Here is a 19,277-nt window from a genome sequence, read left to right as displayed (position 1 = left end):
AATCTCTACTTGAGTTTTTCATCTATAAAGTGAGAATACTTATGCCTGGTAAGGAGACTTGATTGAAATGAAGGAATACAGATGGAACCACTTTGTCCATTCTAACATGTAGGGAATTATTTTTTCTACTATCATTAATTGTGACCCATGTATGATTCTAGGAAAGAAATCTTGAATTCTTATTTTATAGAAAAAGTACTTTCAAATAGATGTGCCAGGGGGACTTACTGAAAGATTTGACCTAAGAGTCAAAGACGTAGAGTTGGCTGAAGGTAGTGAACTTTGATTACAGTGATTTTTGTGACTTTCCTTTTTTTTTAGAATCCGGATACAGTCAAGGCCAAGTTGATCTCTCGGATGGCTAAAATGGGCCAGCCTATGCTGCCCATTCTTCCACCACAGCTGGATTCTAATGATTCAGAAATTGAAGTATGTCCCACTGGCTGTCTTAGAATGAATAGTGCAGATGTTGCTGTCTTCTGTTCTTTTTTTTTTTTTAAGTATTTATTTATTTGGCTGCCCGGGGTCTGCAGCATGTGGGATGTACCCTGACCAGGGATTGAACCCTGGCCCCTTGCACTGGGAGTGCAGAGTCTTAGCCACTGGACTACCAAGGAAGTCCCTCTTTGTTCTTTTAACTGAAATTATTGCTTTTCCTGCCTCTAACCAGAATCATTATTTAGAGAGCTTATAGTCAAAATGATACAGGTTGATATTAGTATATGTGTTTCTCCTATAATTAGCCCGTCCCCTGAGAAATGGAAGCGATTCTGTATATCTGTCAGAAGAATTGGGTGGTTTTAAGTGGTTAATTTAGCTTTCTACTGAAATCTCTATTGTTAGTAAAAAATCAAACCTTTTAGACCACATGATGCTCAACCCATAAAGAAAGCTCAATTCATATTTGTGATTGAATTGCTTAGATTCTCTTGAGAAATGTTGATTTTTCAAGTTTAAAAATTTTATTGCAATCAGATCTATCAATTTTTTCCCTTTGTTTTTTGCTTTTGGCAGTATGCTTAGAAAGCCTTCCCACTTTCAGATATTGTAAACATTACATTTGTATTTAAAATGTTTATTATTATATATTTAGATCTATTATTTCATATTTAGTCCATCTGGAATTTGGTGAATGACAAGAAGTAACAATTCCAATTAAGTTCTTTAACCATTGGTTAATTCCTTATTTAAAATAATGCTTTCTTAACTGAATTGAAACACTTAACAGTGATTAATTTTTAGGATTCTTTGACATTGATGTACAGCAAAGCAAAGGTGATAATCTTGAGAAAAAATTCATAAAAGTTTTATTTTTTCATAATTTTATTTTATTTCTTCATGGAAGAGCTCTGTGTAGATGTAACATTTTAAACAAAATAAGATTTCTGGGACCCGTTACAGAATTGATTTTTATCTGGGTTCTGGAAATGAAATTTGGGTAAGATAATATTCTTATTAAAAATTTTAAGTGCTGCTCACTTATTATAGGGTAATTTAAATTAAAAAGAAGACATATTTAACAAAAAGGGCATTCTTTTTGTGTTGTTTTATAATCAGATTTTTAAACTTAATATTATATCATGAACATTTATGTTAATATTGATAATATAAAAAAAAGAAAGCAAAGCTTTATCACCTTTAAAGATAACCCAGTGCTCTGTTATATTGATTTATTATAATTCCTTTCACTCTGTTGTTAGACATTTAGGTTGATTTATGTAATGATGTAAAACTGGGATGCTTTTCCAGAAATGCATAATACATTTCTGAGAATTTCAGGAAATAAGAGGAAGTCTAATGTAAAAGAATGTCTAAGAGATTTCAGCCTTTAAGCTGTAGCATAGCTGATCACAGTCACTGTATATTGTGCCTCGAGTTTCTTTTTTCCTTGTGTGAATCAGGACGGTGTCTCTACATTAACTTTTTTTAGACTTTTTTTTTTTTTGCCACTTTGTGTGCCATATGGGATCTTAGTTCCTTGACTGGGGATTGAACCCGTGCTCCCTGCAGTGTTAACTTTATTTAGGATTACAGTAGAACCAACATCGCTTTGCTGTTATGAAGGAAAAAAATGAAGGGAAAACACTCTAAAACTATATTGTCAAAAATAGCCTGGTAATGAGACACAGGGAATCCTACTGTGTGTGATTTTCTGTGAGTACCTTGAGGTCTGTGAAGATTATTTGGCAGAAGAGAAAGGCTGCATTATTCCCTGGGGTTCCTTGTGAGAGGCCCTAATTCTGTGGAAGCAGACTAAGTCAGTCTAAAGGTAGCTGCTTGTTTGGAAAATGATTCATTATGGGGAGCAGTCACTCTAGCTGCTTCAGATAAAATAACATCATCAATGTACACTGGAAATTTAACTATAATTATTTGATATAATTTACAGGGAGAGGGATCCTACTCTGGTACATAATAGAGTGATTTCCTCCCAGAGCCCATGCCTTAAATTCGTGCCTTTCTGCTTACCTTTCCTTCCTCCTTTTTTGTTTTTTTTTTTTTGGTCTAAAACACTGGTTGTAAGCAGGTTTAGGGTGGACAGTCAGTCTCAGTCTTCAACTAAGGACCCATAGATGTAATAACCAAGATGCTTGTGCCTGTTGTAGGACGTGAATGCTCCTCGAGGAGCTGGGCAGCCCATGGTGACCCCATCTGTCCAGCCATCTGTTCAGCTCCCACACATTACCTCACAAGGTAAGGAACCCCTCTGAGGCTCTGTGGCCTTAAACTAGGTTGGTACCAAAATTATCATCACTGTACCCTAAAATGTTAGGCTGTATTGTTTTAGTATTGAGAACTGGACTAGAGTATAAAACTTCCCAGACTGTCCCTGGATAGGGCATTTTGGGGCCTGAAATGTGTTTGGTCTGCCTGCTGTGTCTTCTGCTGTGTTGCATTGTCGGTTTTGGAAATCGGCGTTCAGTGATTACACATCTCCCTATGTGTAATTCTGCACTTCTTGTCAGCTGATGGGATCATAGGTCTGAGTCTTGTGCACCCGAAAACACCCAGTTTCCTTTCGCTAGCCCAGTAGTTTTAGATCCTACTTGCTGAGATCCATTAGGTCTGGTTTTAGGAGAATTAGGTGAGAGACATGGTCAAGTGTGAAGGGTGATGGTATGTAAGGTGATAGTCCAGACTTGTACCAAGAAGTGGGGAGTGGGTTTAACAGTGAAAACTTTTTGCTCTATCTTAGCACCTCAGCCATCTGTTTCTGGTCTCCAAACACCATCTGCTGCTTTGATGCAAGTTGCATCTCTTGATTCCCACTCAGCTGTGTCTGGAAATGCCCAGTCCTTTCAGGTAACATTTTTAAACCGTGTCAATTATATGCTATCATTTATCATTGTTCTGTTCAGTCTCTTTTTCTCTTTTCGCTCAATTTGTACAGCAGCAGTTCCCCACAGAGCTTTTAATTTTTCCCTTCCTGAACCACCACTTTTTCATGTCTAAACAAGCGAAAGATTACCTGCCTTACAGGTTGTTGTCAAGATTAAATGTGAGAACCAGCACACCACCTGGTACAAGGCCTGGCACATAGTGAAAGCCCAATTGATGTTTGTTTCCCTTCCTTTTCACACATGTCTAATTTAGAGATATATATCCAAGTCTTCTGTGTTCTCCTCTATCAAGCAGCTGACAGGCTAAGATGCTGCTCTGCAGTCAGTAGAATGGGTGTGGTGGAGGGGCAGTTGGGGAGGCCGTGTACAAATCCAGCTGAACTCTCATTGTTTAGTTATCCTCTAGAGGTAAGCTCTTAAAAGTAGGGTTTTTGGTTTTGTTTTTTTCTGTTTTCATGGGAACCAGTGGCAGCCGCCTGTCTGCCTTGCTGACGGTTTGCCAGGACTGTAGACTCTATCTTTTGCCCAACACACTTGATGGATAAGACTTAACTCCCCATGATAAAAGGCTCTCACTTCCTTGGTGATTCTTCATGCGGTGGGCAGGGGCGTGAGGGGGAAGGGGTCAGAGCAGTGGTGGTCAGGCAATGCCTCATTAGTAGTGGGTGCATCAGAAATGAGAAAAGTCCTACCTTGCCTTCTCTCACTCCTGAATGGACCTAATGGAGAGTTATATCCTGTATACTAGGATTCTTTTTTAGTAATGGGTGGGTAGTTATACCTGTCCCTGGAAATGAGCTGGATTTCCTTAATTCAAGGAAGAATAACCATCATTATTAAAATGATAGCTGCTGTTTATTAAACATTAATTGTCTTCCAGGCACTTGCTTACCAGGGGTTAGGAACTTTAGCTATCTGTCACTTCATTTAGCCCATACAACAACTGTAAGAAGTGGTATTGTTATTTTCATTTAATTGTTGAGGTGACTGAGGCTCAGAGGAAAAGGAGAGCGCTTGGTCATACAGATAAACATCAGAATCTAGCTACCCCAAGGCATCCTTTGGAAACTCGTGGATTTAATTTGGAATCAGAACACCTCTTTTGTTACTTTAATGAAACCAAATAGAGTTTGCTTAGTTTTAAAATGTCTCAGACCATCCATTGGCCCAATGGCTGAGGGATGAATTCCTACTGAATTAAATCATCACAAGAGGACTGGGGAGTGACCTGAGATTCCCGTTGGGCTTTAGTGACTGGCATCACTGAATTACATCATTCCTCTCCTGCTGCAGTTACTGTCCAATGCCAAACCTTGGTCTATCCATCTCCAGCTTCAATATGTTTGAATCTCCTTCCAGCTTACCTACCTTATTCCATCAAAGACAAACTAAGCAGAAAAGAGAGAGATGAATGTTTCATAAACCAGCTGTAATTTGGCGTCTTCTCAGCCCTATGCAGGTTTGCAGGCCTACACTTACCCCCAGGCACCAGCTGTTGCTTCCCAGCTGCAGCCCGCTCGGCCCTTGTACCCCGCACCACTCTCGCAGCCTCCTCATTTTCAAGGTAGGCATTTCTCATCTTCTGCTCTTACTGGGCTTCCCCGTCTCCCGTCCGTTCTCATTTTGACTCCAGTAGATCTCTGCCCTTTTTGTCTTTTCTTTTTTAAGCAGCTTAGTTGAGGTATGACTTACATACCATGGAGTTCACTCGTTTTTTTCCTTTTTTTTTTTTAAATGTAATAAGGATTTATTTCTTGTGCATGCTACATGTCCATTATGGGTAGACTGGAGGTTGGGTCATGCCTGGTCATCACTCTGGAAGGAGGTTCCTGGAGCAGGCACTCTCTGGAACACTGACCTTTGCGAGTTTTGTTCCTTTCTGGTGGTCAGGGACTCCTGCCTGCTGTCAGCTGGTGCTCTGTGAGGTCCTCTGCATCTGAAGACGTATCCCTAATGAATCCACGGAGAGAAAAGTACCCCACATCCACTGACTCCTCCGTGTCTTGTTATCTCCCCAGTTCACTGGTTATAAGTGTACAATTCAATGACTTTTTTTTTTTAATAAGTCTACACAGTTGTGCAGACATCACCGTGATCCAACTTTGGAACATTTCCAGCATCCCCCCTCAAAGCCCTTCTGACCACTTCCGGTGTTTTGTTTCTTGCATTTTTTCCTGCCAGCCCTTTAAATTCCTCTTTCAGAGTTGCTCTGTAGAGTCCTTAGTAGATAGTAAAAGAGGAAAATATTTGAGGAAATTGGGAGAAAGCATGACTGTTCAGTATCTCATATGAGAGCTACTTTGTTACAATTTTAAAGTTGTGAAAAGAATATACTTTTATAAAAAGCCAACACAAAAGAGTGTGAAATGAAACGTTACTGTCTTCCATCTTTAAACCCCCTTGACTTTAGGAAGCAGTCACTTGAGTAACTTTTCAGGTAACTTGTATACATGTACAGTATGGTTGCCTTGTGTAAATATGAGGCAAAATAAGTGTAAGCCGCTGGGATGGTATCCTGCCTTCTTGTCCTGCAGCTTGTGTTTTGCCTAGTGATCACTTGGAGTATTAGGACAGTGGTAGAAAGAAACAAGGGTATCCCCAAAGAAATGTAAGGTCCGGGAGTGCTTAAGAGTTTCCTGTGTGCATCCTTGGTCTGGAAGCCCTGCTCGTCTCCGTCTGGGAAACTACTACATCTGTAATGTCTTCTGAGAGGCCTTTCCTGTTACCACCCCTCCCTCCTCTCCTTCCAGAGATGTAAATGTATGTGTGTCACTAAAAAGTTGATGTTGCTGTTCTCTGTGCTCCCTTTTGTACCTTGTAACCTGGTACATGGTTCATTGTTTGCACTTACAACAAGCCCTCTGTTACAGTGATCTGTTTACATGGGCGTCTCCTCACCAGATTGAGCTTATCAAGGGCAGGAACCGTGTTTCATTCATTGCTGTGTCCCTGGCACCTGGGCCAATGCCTGGCATGCAGTTGGGTGAACGGAGAAGCAATCTGAGCTGCTAACGCCCCCACATGTGCCCTGGAACCAGACTGTACCACTGGTTGCACGCCACAGGAGCACATCTTGGTTATTGTTAGCTTTGGAGCCCTTTGACCTTTACCGCTGCTCCATCTTCTGACAGTGTGACCCACCGCCAGCCTTTCCTAGTATTTGGAAATGTTCATTTCTTTCCTCTGCTGACAGAACTGTTGGGTTTTCCTCATTCAGTATCCTCTGTTACAGTTTCATAAGTTTCTTCTTGGCTTCCGTCTATTTAGGATCAGGTGACATGGCTTCATTTCTCATGACTGAAGCCCGGCAACATAACACTGAAATCCGGATGGCAGTCAGCAAAGTGGCCGATAAAATGGATCATCTAATGACTAAGGTGATGGAGTCGTCTCATTTTGAAAGTAGGGATATAAAGTGAATTCCCTGGTGGTCCAGCAGTTAGGAATCACTGCTTTCACTGATTCAGTCCCTTATTGGGGAACTAAGATCTGGAAAGCCGTGCATGGTGCATCCAAAAAAAAATAAAGTGGGAGTATAAAGAGGGAGTACGAAAAGAGAGCAACCAGCACCATAGGTAAACTCTTTCTTGTTTTCTGTATTCATAGTGCGTGCTCAGTCACTCAGTTGTGTCCAACTCTTTGTGACCCTGTGAACTGTAACCTGCCAGGCTCTTCTGTCCTTGGGATTCTCCAGGCAAGAATACTGGAGTGGGTTGCCATTCCCTTCTCCAAGGGATCTTCCCCACCTAGGGGTTGAACCTGCATCTCCTGCATTGCAGGCAAATTGTTTACCACTGAGCCACCTATGAAGCCCCATATTGATAGTGGTTAGCAGTTATTTCCCAAAAGAGTTGTTTTATTTAGGGATGCAGTTAGCAGAAGAAAACTCCTGCTTACATTAGAGGTTGTCTCAAACTTATTAACCCCCTCAGTGGTCAGATCTTGGATACATTGTATTTCTACTTGGAAAAATTTCATTGAAATAAATCTTTCTGGCACTCATTTTGTAGGTTGAAGAGTTACAGAAACATAGTGCTGGCAATTCCCTGCTCATTCCCAGCATGTCGGTGACCATGGAAACAAGCATGATTATGAGCAACATACAACGAATTATTCAGGTGAGAGTGGTCTCAGCCTGGAGATCTTCCCATGCTCTGTCCGGAGATGTACTACCCTTTAAAACCTCCACTCCAGGAGTAAGAGCATGTAATAAATGCTCATGCTCCATGGAATTGGGAAATTCTGGAAAATCCACTGTGGCTTAATCTAGTCCAAGTGACTTATCACTCTGCAATCAGAAGGAAGCATTTCTTTTTTGACCATATACCAAAAATTCGCTTCACTTTATAGCCGTTTATGTTTAGTCTGTTAGATATAGTGATTTGTATCCATCAGGTGGATTATATATATTATATTTATCTGGACAGAAGTTCTAGATTTTTTTTAACAGTATCACCTGTCAGTTCAAGTTGATTCCTTTTTATCTGATGCTTTTCTCTTAAAAACTTCAGTTTTACACATCACATATTTTTGAATTTAGGAAAATGAAAGGTTGAAGCAAGAGATCCTTGAAAAGAGCAGTCGGATAGAAGAACAGAACGACAAGATTAGTGAACTAATTGAACGGAATCAGAGGTAATGACAGGTGTGGGGCACTGGCCAGGATGGACAGAAAGGGTTTAGCTTGTAAATGCCCAAGTTCGGTAAACGTGTTTGCTCAGGGGAGTTTATGTTTCTGCTCTCTTCTGTTTCCTGCCTGTCGTGTGAATTACTTCTTGGTGACTGAGAGGGATTTTAGGAGAGGGGGCTCAGGAGGCTGCGGCAGAACACAGACCTGTGTTTGAGTCTGTGCTCTGCTCCTCATTTGTTCTGTGGCTTTGGGTATTTTATTTATTCCTTCTGGCTCTAGTTTCCTCACCTGTAAAAGTAGTGTTAATGCCTAGGAAACTCTGATGTCAGCTCTTCTGTCTTCTGTGCGGGCTGACTCTGTTTTATCAACCAGAACTTCACAGATTTCCACATAAACCCAGGCACTGTATAATTTTTCTAGATCCTTCTGAAAAATAATTTTGGGGGAGTGGTCAGGGGAACATGGCACAACATATAGCATCTCATTTAAAAAATACCGTTTTCCCATATTCCTCTTCTTCAGTGTCCCTTATCTCCCACGTGGAGGAGGGGAGGGAATTGGTTTTCTTTTCTTCCTTCCTTGCAGCCTTCATATTCCTATCTCTTTCTTCTCTCATTTCCCCTCACTACACCTGTTCGAATTCCTCTCCTCTTCATTCTGCACGTTCAAAGCAGTTCACCCCTGGCCCTGGTTCCTGCCTCCAAACTTGATCACTGCAGATCTTAGGGAAAGAATGGCCCTGGTTCCTGCCTCCAGCCTTGATCACTGCAGACCTTAGGGAGAGAATGGCCCTGGTTCCTGCCTGCAGCCTTGGTCACTGCAGACCTTAGGGAAAGAATGGCCCTGGTTCCTGCCTCCAAACTTGATGACTGCGGACCTCAGGGAGAGAATGGCCCTGGTTCCTGCCTGCAGCCTTGATGACTGCGGACCTCAGGGAGAGAAAACGCTCTCAGACTGTTGCTGATGAGCGAGCAGAGCGGCGCTCTGACTGAATGTGTGCTGGGTGGCACCTGCTACGCACGGGGTGCCCAACACATGGTTTCTTTTTCCCTATTTACTTCACAGGTATGTTGAGCAGAGTAACCTGATGATGGAGAAGAGGAACAACTCACTTCAAACTGCCACAGAAAACACACAGGCAAGAGTTTTGCATGCTGAGCAAGAGAAGGTAAAGAAACCGGGGAGAGAAAAGCCCAAGTCAGGATGTGTAGAGCCAAGGAGTGTGTCCTCTGTACCTACTTACCAGTTGGCTTTTGAGCAGAATTTTTGCCATTGTCGGGAAGAGAACTAGAAATCTCCCAGCAGATTTTTAATATATCTACCATCCAGATTTCTGTTTTTAAAATACGTTACAATTAGTTGACTCAGAAGCAATCACTCATCTTAATAATTTGGTTAAGGTGAGGATTAACACAGTTTATTAGAAAGGAATCCTAATTCTGCTGAAAAAATCAGCAACAGCTTCTGTTACGCCACGTAACATATATTTATTGTGAAGTTTGACGTTGTTTAAGGAAACAGTCCTTCATCTGTGTCTGCCAGAGCATTTTAAAGTACTGCTGTTTGACTTGAGTCAGCTCAGAATTATGTATTTTGACGTGTTTCTGAAGTAGCTGTAAGGAAGACTGCTGAGGGTCTTGGGTTGCCTCCTGCTGGTTTGGAAGCCCCCTTCCTCCTGTCTTTGCTGCAGTGACACTGTTATCTGGAATGAGTTCTTTCCTGTTTGGCCTCTTCCTCATCAGGTGGGAGATCGCAGCCCTTCATCTGCTGTTTTCTCAGAGGTTTAAGAAGTACTTTATATTTTGTATTTGAATATTTTTGAAAACACAAAAAGTTAAGTGGGATGCATTTTATAACTTTACACACTTTTTCACATTCCAGTAATGACAAGGATTGCTTTCTTGGATCTCATTGCTGTTATTCTTTATGTTCTCTTAGCTAGTATCCAGTCAAGTAGTAATATTAATAATTTTAAAGTGGACACCTTATCCTCAGATAAGCAGTGTTTTGCCCAGTCCAGTCTTGACCCTGAATCTTTCCCGTTGCTACTTGACACCACCCTTTGTTTGTCGTGGCTGAGTCCGAAAGCCTGGATCCCCACTCCCCATGAAGTCTACTTTTTTTACTATTTGTCTTTCATCTACTTTTATTTGCTTTCTCTTTCCTAACAAGGCACCCACATATCTTATTTGTTGTGGCTGTTAACTATTATTCAGGTCTACAGTTGATTACATAACTTGTTCTAGATCAGTGGTTCCCAAATACTGGTTTGGCTGCCTCAGAATCACTTAGGGAGCTTGATCAAAAATACACATGTGTAAGCTTCACTAGAGATTCTAACCCGGCATTTCTAGTTGACGTCTGAATCTCAGCTTTTAGAAAGCTCCCCTTGATTCTGAGGCATAGCCAGGTCAGAGGCACCGCTCTTATCGGTGATTTCCTTTGCCACAGTTTGTGGAGGTGGCAGCTGCCACACCTTTGTTCTTAGCAAGCTCACTGCGTGATTCCCATGCTGAGAGTCAGCGGTGTGTGTGCGTGTGTGTATGTATTCCAGTCAAACTTTGTTCACAAACATAGATAGCAAGCCAGTTTGACCTGCAAGTGATAACTTGCCACCCCCCTGAATTAGCTAACTAATCCACCCAAATGTTTATTGATAAACTCCAAAAGTATCTGGTACGATACATGAACCTGGTCAGTGCTCTACTCATAAGACTCAAAACAGCAGGGATAATAACAAAAACAGTACTACCGGCCTGTTGTTTGGTCACTAAGTCATGTCTGACTCTTTGTGACCCCATGGACTGGAGTACCAGGCTTCCCTGTCCTTTACTATCTCCCAGAATTTGCTAGAAGTCCTGTCCATTGAGTCAGTGATGCTGTCTAACCATCTCACCCTCTGCCACCCTCTTCACCTGTCAAAACACCTCCTCAGTCCCAGGCACCATGCTTTACACAGATCTGTTTGAGGACATCTCCTGGGCTGAATGTCACTGTTCTTGATGAGTCAGGTACCGTTTACATGCTTCACGTGGTCTCCTTTATTCCACTAAAACTTTTCAAGCCTAGACTCTGCCATTTTTCTTTTGATCCGCTTCTTACTTAAGAGTCTCCCCTGTGATATCTCTCTTAAATGGAAATAATCAAGGTCCTTTCATGCCTGGAGGTACTTCTCTGCCTGCAAGCACAGTTCAGAAACCTATGGTTATATGCTCAATGAATATTTGGTAAATGAAATTATTTTTCTCTATGGCAGTATTAATATTTCCACATAAAACCATGGAATAATGGTTAGAACTGGAGAGAAGTTACAGTTCATCTAATTTAATGTTCTTTTCCAGAAGAGTAAGCTGAGGCCCAGGCAGAGTAAAAGACTTGCCTGGGGTCTCACCTGCAGCCAGCTGTGTACTTTTTCCTTTGCCAGATGGCCATCTTTCTTCAGTACCATGTTCCTCCTCCTATCCCAAATGCTTTTTCCCTTGTTTTTCTGAATTCTTGGTTCTTTCTTGTCATGGCTTTCTTTTCCCAGCTCTCCATGTCAGCGGTGGAATTTGATCCCAGGTGTGAACCAGGGAGCTGTCCTAATCCAATGTGTAGGTTTTTGATATTTTCCTTTCTCACTTGATATTGCAAACCCTTACTTAAAACAGTCATAGTTAAATACACACCCACACACATGTGCACACAGATGCACATACATATATATATTTATATATAGTCACACATTTTTTTCTGATTACAAACATTGCATCAGTTTCTTCCAGGAAATACAGATAAGCAAGCATAAAACATAACTCACAAATAGTTCTCCCACTCAAAGATGCCCTTGTGCTCAGATTCTTTGCAACCCCACAGACTGTAGCCTGCCAGGCTCTGCAGTCCATGGGATTTTCAAGGCAAGAAGACTAGAGTGGGTTGCCATTTCCTGTTCCCGAGGGATCTTCCTGACCCAGGGATCAAACCCACGTCTCCTGCATCTCCTGCATTGGCAGGCGGATTCTTTACCACTGAGCCACGTGGGAAGCCCCACACTCAAAGATAATTTTTATGCATATCATTCATCCCTTCACGGTTTTTGCTATGTGTGTGTTTGGGAGAGAATATTACTTTTCTTGCTTGTAAGAGGCCTTTCTCTGCTGGGGCCTGCGTCAAGAGCTTTTGAGTGATCTTCCATTCTGCTTGTTCTTGGTGAGAGTGAGCACTGCCTCTCCTCTGGAATCTGTCCCCTCCCGTAGTCTTAGCTGTTCCGAGGTGCTATGTGAATGGCCTTCACTCTGATGTTAGTGAACTCTGGACCTACGATGAATACGGAGGTCTCTGAGCATTGTGTTAGTTCAGCTTCTACCAGGCCATTTGGAAAGGACAGTGAGTAAAACTTATTCTACTTGTGGCAAATGAAAACCCTCTTCTGTCTGGAAATTCAGGCTGCCATTGTCCTCTGTGTTTAACAGATGAAAATGCAAGGCTGCTGAACAGCAAAAGTAAGTGTCTTAGAGCTCACTCTGAAGGATGTGGTTAAAAAATTTATGCGGACACTTACTAAAACCATAAGGGAGACTTTTGTTCAAGACTGTTGCTATAGATGGGAGCTCTGTGGTGGCCTCCAGGTTAGGATTCTGGACTTTTACTTCTGTGACCTGGGTTCAGTCTCTGGTCCGGGAACTGAGATCCTGCAAGTCACAAGGTGCAGCCAAAAATCAAAAGACTCCTGCGATAGGTACGAAAGATTGAACTCATCTCTAAACACAATAAGGGCAAGAGAGCAAGTAGGAAATTTACAGCCAAGGAGCAGAGTGAGAGGGTCAGTGGATGGAAAATTACTAAGAGGAGAATCGCAGGAAGGGGGATTCTTGCTAACGACAGGCCAGGGACTTCGATAGCAAAGGTTGGGATGCAGAGCTGTGATCAGATATCAGGGGTGGAGATTCTCTCTAAACTGACACAGCAGGATTCCTGCTAAAACTGGGCTGGTCCGACCACAGACGGTGGGGAGACCACGGCTGAGCTCCCTGCGGCCCTGGCTTGAAGTTTGGCCAGAGAGAGAGCCTTTGCCCATGGACACTCAGATGCGCATTCATAGCCTATTTCTTTTTATTTTGTGTACAATTTGTTTTATTTCCTCCACCTTTCAGAGAGCCAAAATATCAGATTTTAAATGTAAGCTAGAAAACTGATTAAGGCTTTGGAATAAAGTTTAAAACTGAGGTGGGCACAGTGACCACCCTAAGAAGGGACAGGTGATACCAAGAAAGTAGACAGCAGTAGAAACGCACGTGAAGTACAGTGGTCTAGGGAGGAGCAATGGTGGTAGCAATACAGTATAGAAAGATGATCCAACCCCAGATACACCCTGCTGCCCAGGAGTCACGACCATCGGAGCCGTCACGCACTGCCTTTCCTGTCATCTGATTTCTCCTGTTTTTTACAGGAGCTCGTCAGTTCAGGTGAAATGAATGTGGTATTTGTCATTTGTTTACCATTCCTTTCCACTGACCATCCTTTCATTTCCATCATTACCCTTAATACACAAAACCTAGCAGATGATTTTTCAGGGCGTCATTTTGGTTTCATCAAATGTTACTTGAGAATATTTAGCTCCTGTTTAGCCAGCACGAGCACCATTTAAAATGCATTGAGCAGTCAAAGAAGTTGGGAGTGTTCCTTTCTTTTATTACCACTGTTCTTCCAAGAACCCCCAACAGTTACTCTGACGTGACTGATCTTTATAGTACTATTAGTAGCATAGTGCTCAGGAGAAGTTATAGACTGAGAAGTGGATTGCCATTGAAAGCATTCAGTTTAAAAAAATTTTTTTTTTCCAGTTTAAAATTTAAAATACTCTTTTCTTCATCTTCTTCTTTTTTTTTTTTTTAAGATTGTTCTTTATAGGAAAACTAGAAAATGGCAGGAATACTATTTTTACAAGGTAATTCCCAGGTCAGAGACCTTGCACATTTGAGGGTGTGATTTTGATTCATTGCAGGTTGAAGGTGGCCTTAGCTCTCTTCCTACCCGTTCAGCCAGCACAGAGTATGTGAGGTTGGGGCATCACCATGTTTAAAGTGATGTCGTACTTTGTCGCTTTTCAGGCCAAGGTGACGGAGGAGCTAGCTGCTGCCACTGCACAGGTCTCTCATCTGCACCTGAAAATGACGGCCCACCAAAAGAAAGAAACGGAGCTGCAGGTCCAGCTCACGGAGAGCATGAAGGAGGCAGACCTCCTCAGGGCTCAGCTCGCCCAGCTGCAGGCAGAGCTCTCCGGTATGCCCGTGTGGAGGGGGCTGGGACTGTGACCAAGTCAATGTAAGGAATTACACTATTTCCTTCCTCTCGGTCCATTTGACAGAAGGCTTATGAAGGTTATGAAGGATGAAGCCAAAAATTACGGTGAACCAGTATGAACCTACATGACTGTTTGACATAAATGACAACAAGAGAACTGACCATCCATTTAGTGGCCACTAAGCGGCCACAGTTCTGCTTTGTTTGGTCAAGTGTTCAGTATCTTTGGCACTTAGGATTGGCCTCATAGGCCTTGAAGAGATAATCTAACGTGACTAATCTAACTGAGGGGTTCCTCTAAGTTGTGACTCAGTAGAGGCTTAAGAAGAAGGTGCTTCCTGCATTGGCTGCCTCTTTCCTAGAGGATGGATCGCAGTCTTTCAGCCTGACACTCAAGGCCCCTCCAACCTGGTTTATTTCCTGTTATGTTGCTTAATTCTTCGTAGCTCTGGGCATACTAGCCAGCCTGCTGCTTCAGTACATCCTCTTATTTCTTGTTTTGCTTTTTATCCATACTGTTCTCCGGACTTGGTGTGCCCACAATCACCAAGATTTACCTCCAGTTCTCTCCAAAAACTGCCTCTTTCAGAAACTTCACCCGTTTTATCCCCCTAGAATATTTGATCTCCTTTAAAATCTTGCATCTCTGAGTGCATTATCATGACCATTTTCAGAGTTAGCCTTTGATCAGCAGTACTTGTGTGTCTGTTTTCCCTTCTATAATGCAAGCCTCTGAAGGGCAAAAATGATGCCTTGCTCATCTTTGTAAAGTCCTTCCCTTAGTACTAGTTCAGTGCCTGGCACAAAGGTGCTGCTTGAGACATGGTGAAAAGCAGATTCATGAAGACTTGCATGTTGATTCATCCACCGCCTTGTGTAAAAATGTAGAAGGCCCAGATGGGTCCAGTGGGTCAGGTGTGGCAAGAGCAGTAGCAGTTTTAGGAAGAAACAAAATTCATGTGCCCAAAAAGAAAGCTAAAAAACACTGATGTCAGTTGTTGAAGTGATACCTTGAAGATAAATCCTTTTCTTTTAGAGCATCACTTGAGCACACTTGAGGGAAAAGCTTAGATTCGAATGTCATACTGATATCTTCTTTCCTGTTTTCACGGTGCCCTGTGACAGTTACCTTGAGGGTACCATAAAGGTCTCAAAAGTTTTCCAACAAAATTAATTTTGATGCATTACATTTTAAAAATTGTTACTATTTTCTTATTGAAGTATAGTTGATTTACCGTGTTTTACAGTATTGTGTTAGTTACTAATATACAGCAGAGTGATTCAGTTATACATATATATATATATATATTCTTTTTTCCATTATGGTTTATCATAGGGATAGTACCCCTATGGCACAGATATCCCTCTGTGCCATACAGTAGGACCTTGTTGTTTGATATATTACATTTTAAGTATTCCAAATAGCTTTATTTGAGAAGGAATGTTTAGAAAACAGACTGTTGATGGAATGTCCCAGCTACCAAGAAAGTTGAGAATATCTTACCAGGCATTGAGAAAGGGCCTGGACCACTACTAAACAAAGATCTCAATGTATTGAGTCCAGTGTGTTGAGATGATGACTGACGTGGAATTGAAGGACTGATACATTTCAGGGGTGATCTCTGACTGCTTGGCACACTCCTCTTCCATTTTGTGTGTGTTGGAGGTGACCTGTAGGTGCAGAGATAAATATGGATGGGTGTGGAAGTCAGTGAGTCAGTTTATGACTTGATAAGCCTGTTGCTGGTCAGTGAGGTGATGCTGGAAGAAGTGAGTGGAAGAGGCTCGTGTGGGAGGGTTGGAAGTTGAGAGAACGTGGTTTTGAAGGAGCTGTCAGGATGCCGTAGAGCCCACGGCAGCTCTGGTTCTACAGCCAAGCCTTTGTGCTGTCATATCTCAGAGCTCCAGGAAACCTCCCAGCAAGCGCAGTCCAAATTCAAGAGTGAAAAGCAAAGCCGGAGACAACTGGAACTCAGGGTGACCTCCCTGGAGGAGGAGCTGACTGACCTGCGAACTGAGAAGGAGTCTCTGGAAAAGGTAATCTTTTCATGTGAAGTTTCTCTGTTGTACCCAGGTGGCCAGAGTGGGCTGTTTCATAAACATTTTTATTTTCCTTTTAAAAAGTACTGTAGCGTGTACTCACTGTAACATGCAAATAATACAGAAAAGTATAAAATAAAAAATGAAATTTATGTTTTCCTCTTCTCTGCACTAGAGGCAAGAACTATAAAAAAATATATGATTATTCTTCCAGATTGTTTTCTTTGTATATAATATATACATGCGCATAGCACGCGTATGTGTTTGTATAAAGTATATGTATATACATATGTGTACACTGATAACATTTTTAATAATAATGTGATCATATTTAATACTTTAAAGATTGTATTGTGGCCATTATACTAATAAGAATGAGAGCTTTTTCATTCTTTGTAACTACTTCATAGTTACGAATACTTCATAGTATTCTGCTGCAAGGCTGAACCATAATTATATTTAACTATTCACCTGTTGATGGATATTTATGTTTCTAACTTTTCACTGTTTCAAACATTGCTTTCATGGATATCTTTGTACTATATAACTTTTTTTGCAAATTCATTTGAGCATTTCCATAAAATAGATTGCTTGAATTTGAATTGCTGCATCAGAGAAAATTCTCAACATTTAAATTTTTAAAATAAATATTGCCAGATTATCCTGAAGAGTATGTTAGCTTACATTTTCAGCGCTGTGTAAGCAAGCCTATTTCTCCATTATTCTTCCAATTCTGCCTGTATAAATTTTTACAATATTTCATGATAGGTGAAATATGCTTATCTTGTCTTTGGGTGTATTTTTGTTAGTAGTAAAGCTTTCATATATTTAACACCTATGTGTATTTCCTCTGTTATAAACACTATTAAAGTGCTTATCTTTTGTCAGTCATAGATGTTACAAATATTTTTCTAGTTTGATATTTTTAAACCTTATTTAATGATATCTTTTGTTATTTTATAAATTTAACCCTAGGATAATACTCACCTCATTGAACAAATTGGGAACATTTCTGTCTTTTTCTATATTCTGGTACAGTTTAGGTATGAAAAGAGCAGCCTGTTTCTGAGCTTTTAATAAAACTCTCTAGTAAAGCCCTTTTGGCCTAGTGCCCTTTGAGAGGATAAATCTTGGTCTGTGCTTTGTTTCTTCCATAATTTTATCAGGTTTTTTAAAAAAAGTTCTACCAATACAATATTGTAAAGTAAAAAAAATAGATAAATACAACTGAAAAAAGTTCTTTCTGATTTTGAGGGCTGTTTCAGTTTTTCTTTGTTCTCAATACTCCTACAGTGACCATCCTTGTAACACATAATCTTTATGATCCACTGCTTCCTTAAAATAAAGTCTAATTTGTGTAATTTCTGGGTGTGAGTATGTATTTTGAAGGTCCTGTCGCAGAATTGTGACTTCCTTACCAGCAGATTGTGAAAGTATCTTATTTCCCTGTGCACCTACCGCTGGTAAGATGTTCCTCATCTCTTAATACAGTGGTAGATGAAGCTCTTCTGGTTTACCTTCTTATTGTGGCAGTTTTTTTTCTTTCCTGCCAGTCGTCGAGAATGTTAAATATATTGGGGAAACCAAATTGAAAAAATGAATTGTTTCCATTAACGAAGTAAGGACCCAGTGATGTTAATAACTCCCACCACCATCACCATCTCCATTTATCTTCTTCAAACAACTACAGCTGATGACAGTTCTCTTGTTCCTAAGAACCTCTCAGAAAGGAAAAAGAAGTCAGCCCAAGAGCGCTGCCAGGCTGAGGAGGAGATAGACGAAATTCGCAAATCACACCAGGAGGAATTGGACAAACTTCGACAGCTTTTGAAGAAGGCACGGGTGTCCACCGACCAAGCAGCTGCAGAGCAGGTAATGGGAAACTGAAGCACTTTGGAAACAAAAGGGAGGCACGAAGGATTCAGAAAAGCTTCTAGTTTCTTCTTGATCCTTTCAGATGACATTTCTAATAGTTGATGCTCTAACTTTGGACAGATCTTATTATAAGTAAAACATGAAGGCAAAAGTCTTCCAAACATGACAAGGCCAAAGTCCTCACCCACCAGACCCCATCCCTCAGGCATTGTCCTTGAAAAGAAGGGACTTATTTAGGTAATGAGGCAGGGAAATCAAAGGTGGTGGCAGAACACAGCTACTCTCTAGTCATTTGACAGCAGCCTTTCTTTTTGTAAGTTTCTGCATTCATGTTTATATGTTTTATGTTCTTTAGTTAGAGTGAATTGGTGTCCTCCATTTGATCATCTGTGGAATTTTGGAGAGAAATAAGTTTCTTCTGTTTAGAAAGGTCTAAGGGTCCAGATCCTGAAAAGTATGATCACATTATGGCCCTGGGGACCTGTCTATAGACAGTCACCCCTTTATCTGGTTGTAGTACTTTTCAGAGTCCTGACAACCAAGGTCTTCCAGATGGTTGTTTCTCTGCTAAATCTGGGCTCTTAACTTTTTTGCCTTGTTAAAGATGGGGTTTCCCAAGATGCAGTTAGACCCCCCAGGATGCAGTGATTACTTTCTCTTGGCAGCTGTCTCTCGTACAGGCTGAGCTGCAGACCCAGTGGGAAGCCAAGTGTGAGCAGCTGTTGGCCTCTGCCAGGAATGAGCACCGGCAGCAGTACCAGGAGGTGTGTGCACAGAGAGACGCCCGTCAGCAGCAGCTGCTCCAGCTGGAGGAGAAGGTGAGTGTCTTCCCTTGGACTTAGGCAGCCCGGGCAATTTAAGGCAAACAGGTTGTTCAAGTCTCGTCGATCCTTTTGTACCCGAAAGATGTTAATCACTTTTGAAAACAGAATCATACTTGTTCAGCTCTCTAGTTGATCAGTCATATTTCACGTACTCATTTGGGATGACGGGTCACTGACCTAGAAAAAGAAAAAGCAGCATTCATGTTCTGGATTATGTTTTCCATTATAATTTGATCCTCCATTTATTAAGCAAATACTTATTGAGTGCCAGCTGTGTTCCAGGCA

General features: G+C 41.4%; 1 protein-coding gene across 6 annotated transcripts in view; it reads left to right on the top strand.

Annotated features, from left to right (window-relative positions):
• Positions 1–19,277, top strand: part of FKBP15 (FKBP prolyl isomerase family member 15) — a 56,091-nt gene that overhangs the window by 29,904 nt on the left and 6,910 nt on the right. For 3 of the 6 annotated variants that reach the window (XM_043453556.1, XM_043453551.1, XM_043453557.1), the window contains 12 exons: positions 322–429; positions 2,607–2,694; positions 3,197–3,303; positions 4,791–4,905; positions 6,609–6,718; positions 7,352–7,459; positions 7,882–7,976; positions 9,037–9,139; positions 14,061–14,232; positions 16,154–16,290; positions 18,010–18,165; positions 18,834–18,986. In XM_043453556.1, the coding sequence (XP_043309491.1) occupies positions 322–429; positions 2,607–2,694; positions 3,197–3,303; positions 4,791–4,905; positions 6,609–6,718; positions 7,352–7,459; positions 7,882–7,976; positions 9,037–9,139; positions 14,061–14,232; positions 16,154–16,290; positions 18,010–18,165; positions 18,834–18,986 (1,452 nt within the window). The remainder of the gene's footprint in view (positions 1–321; positions 430–2,606; positions 2,695–3,196; positions 3,304–4,790; positions 4,906–6,608; positions 6,719–7,351; positions 7,460–7,881; positions 7,977–9,036; positions 9,140–14,060; positions 14,233–16,153; positions 16,291–18,009; positions 18,166–18,833; positions 18,987–19,277) is intronic. The other 3 variants (XM_043453552.1, XM_043453553.1, XM_043453554.1) reach the window with 3 other exon arrangements.

The sequence above is a fragment of the Cervus canadensis genome, chromosome 30 (assembly GCF_019320065.1).
Source record: "Cervus canadensis isolate Bull #8, Minnesota chromosome 30, ASM1932006v1, whole genome shotgun sequence".
Taxonomy (NCBI): Eukaryota; Metazoa; Chordata; class Mammalia; order Artiodactyla; family Cervidae; genus Cervus; species Cervus canadensis.
Note: the sequence above shows the minus strand (reverse complement) of the source record. Positions and strands in the feature narration are given on the sequence as shown.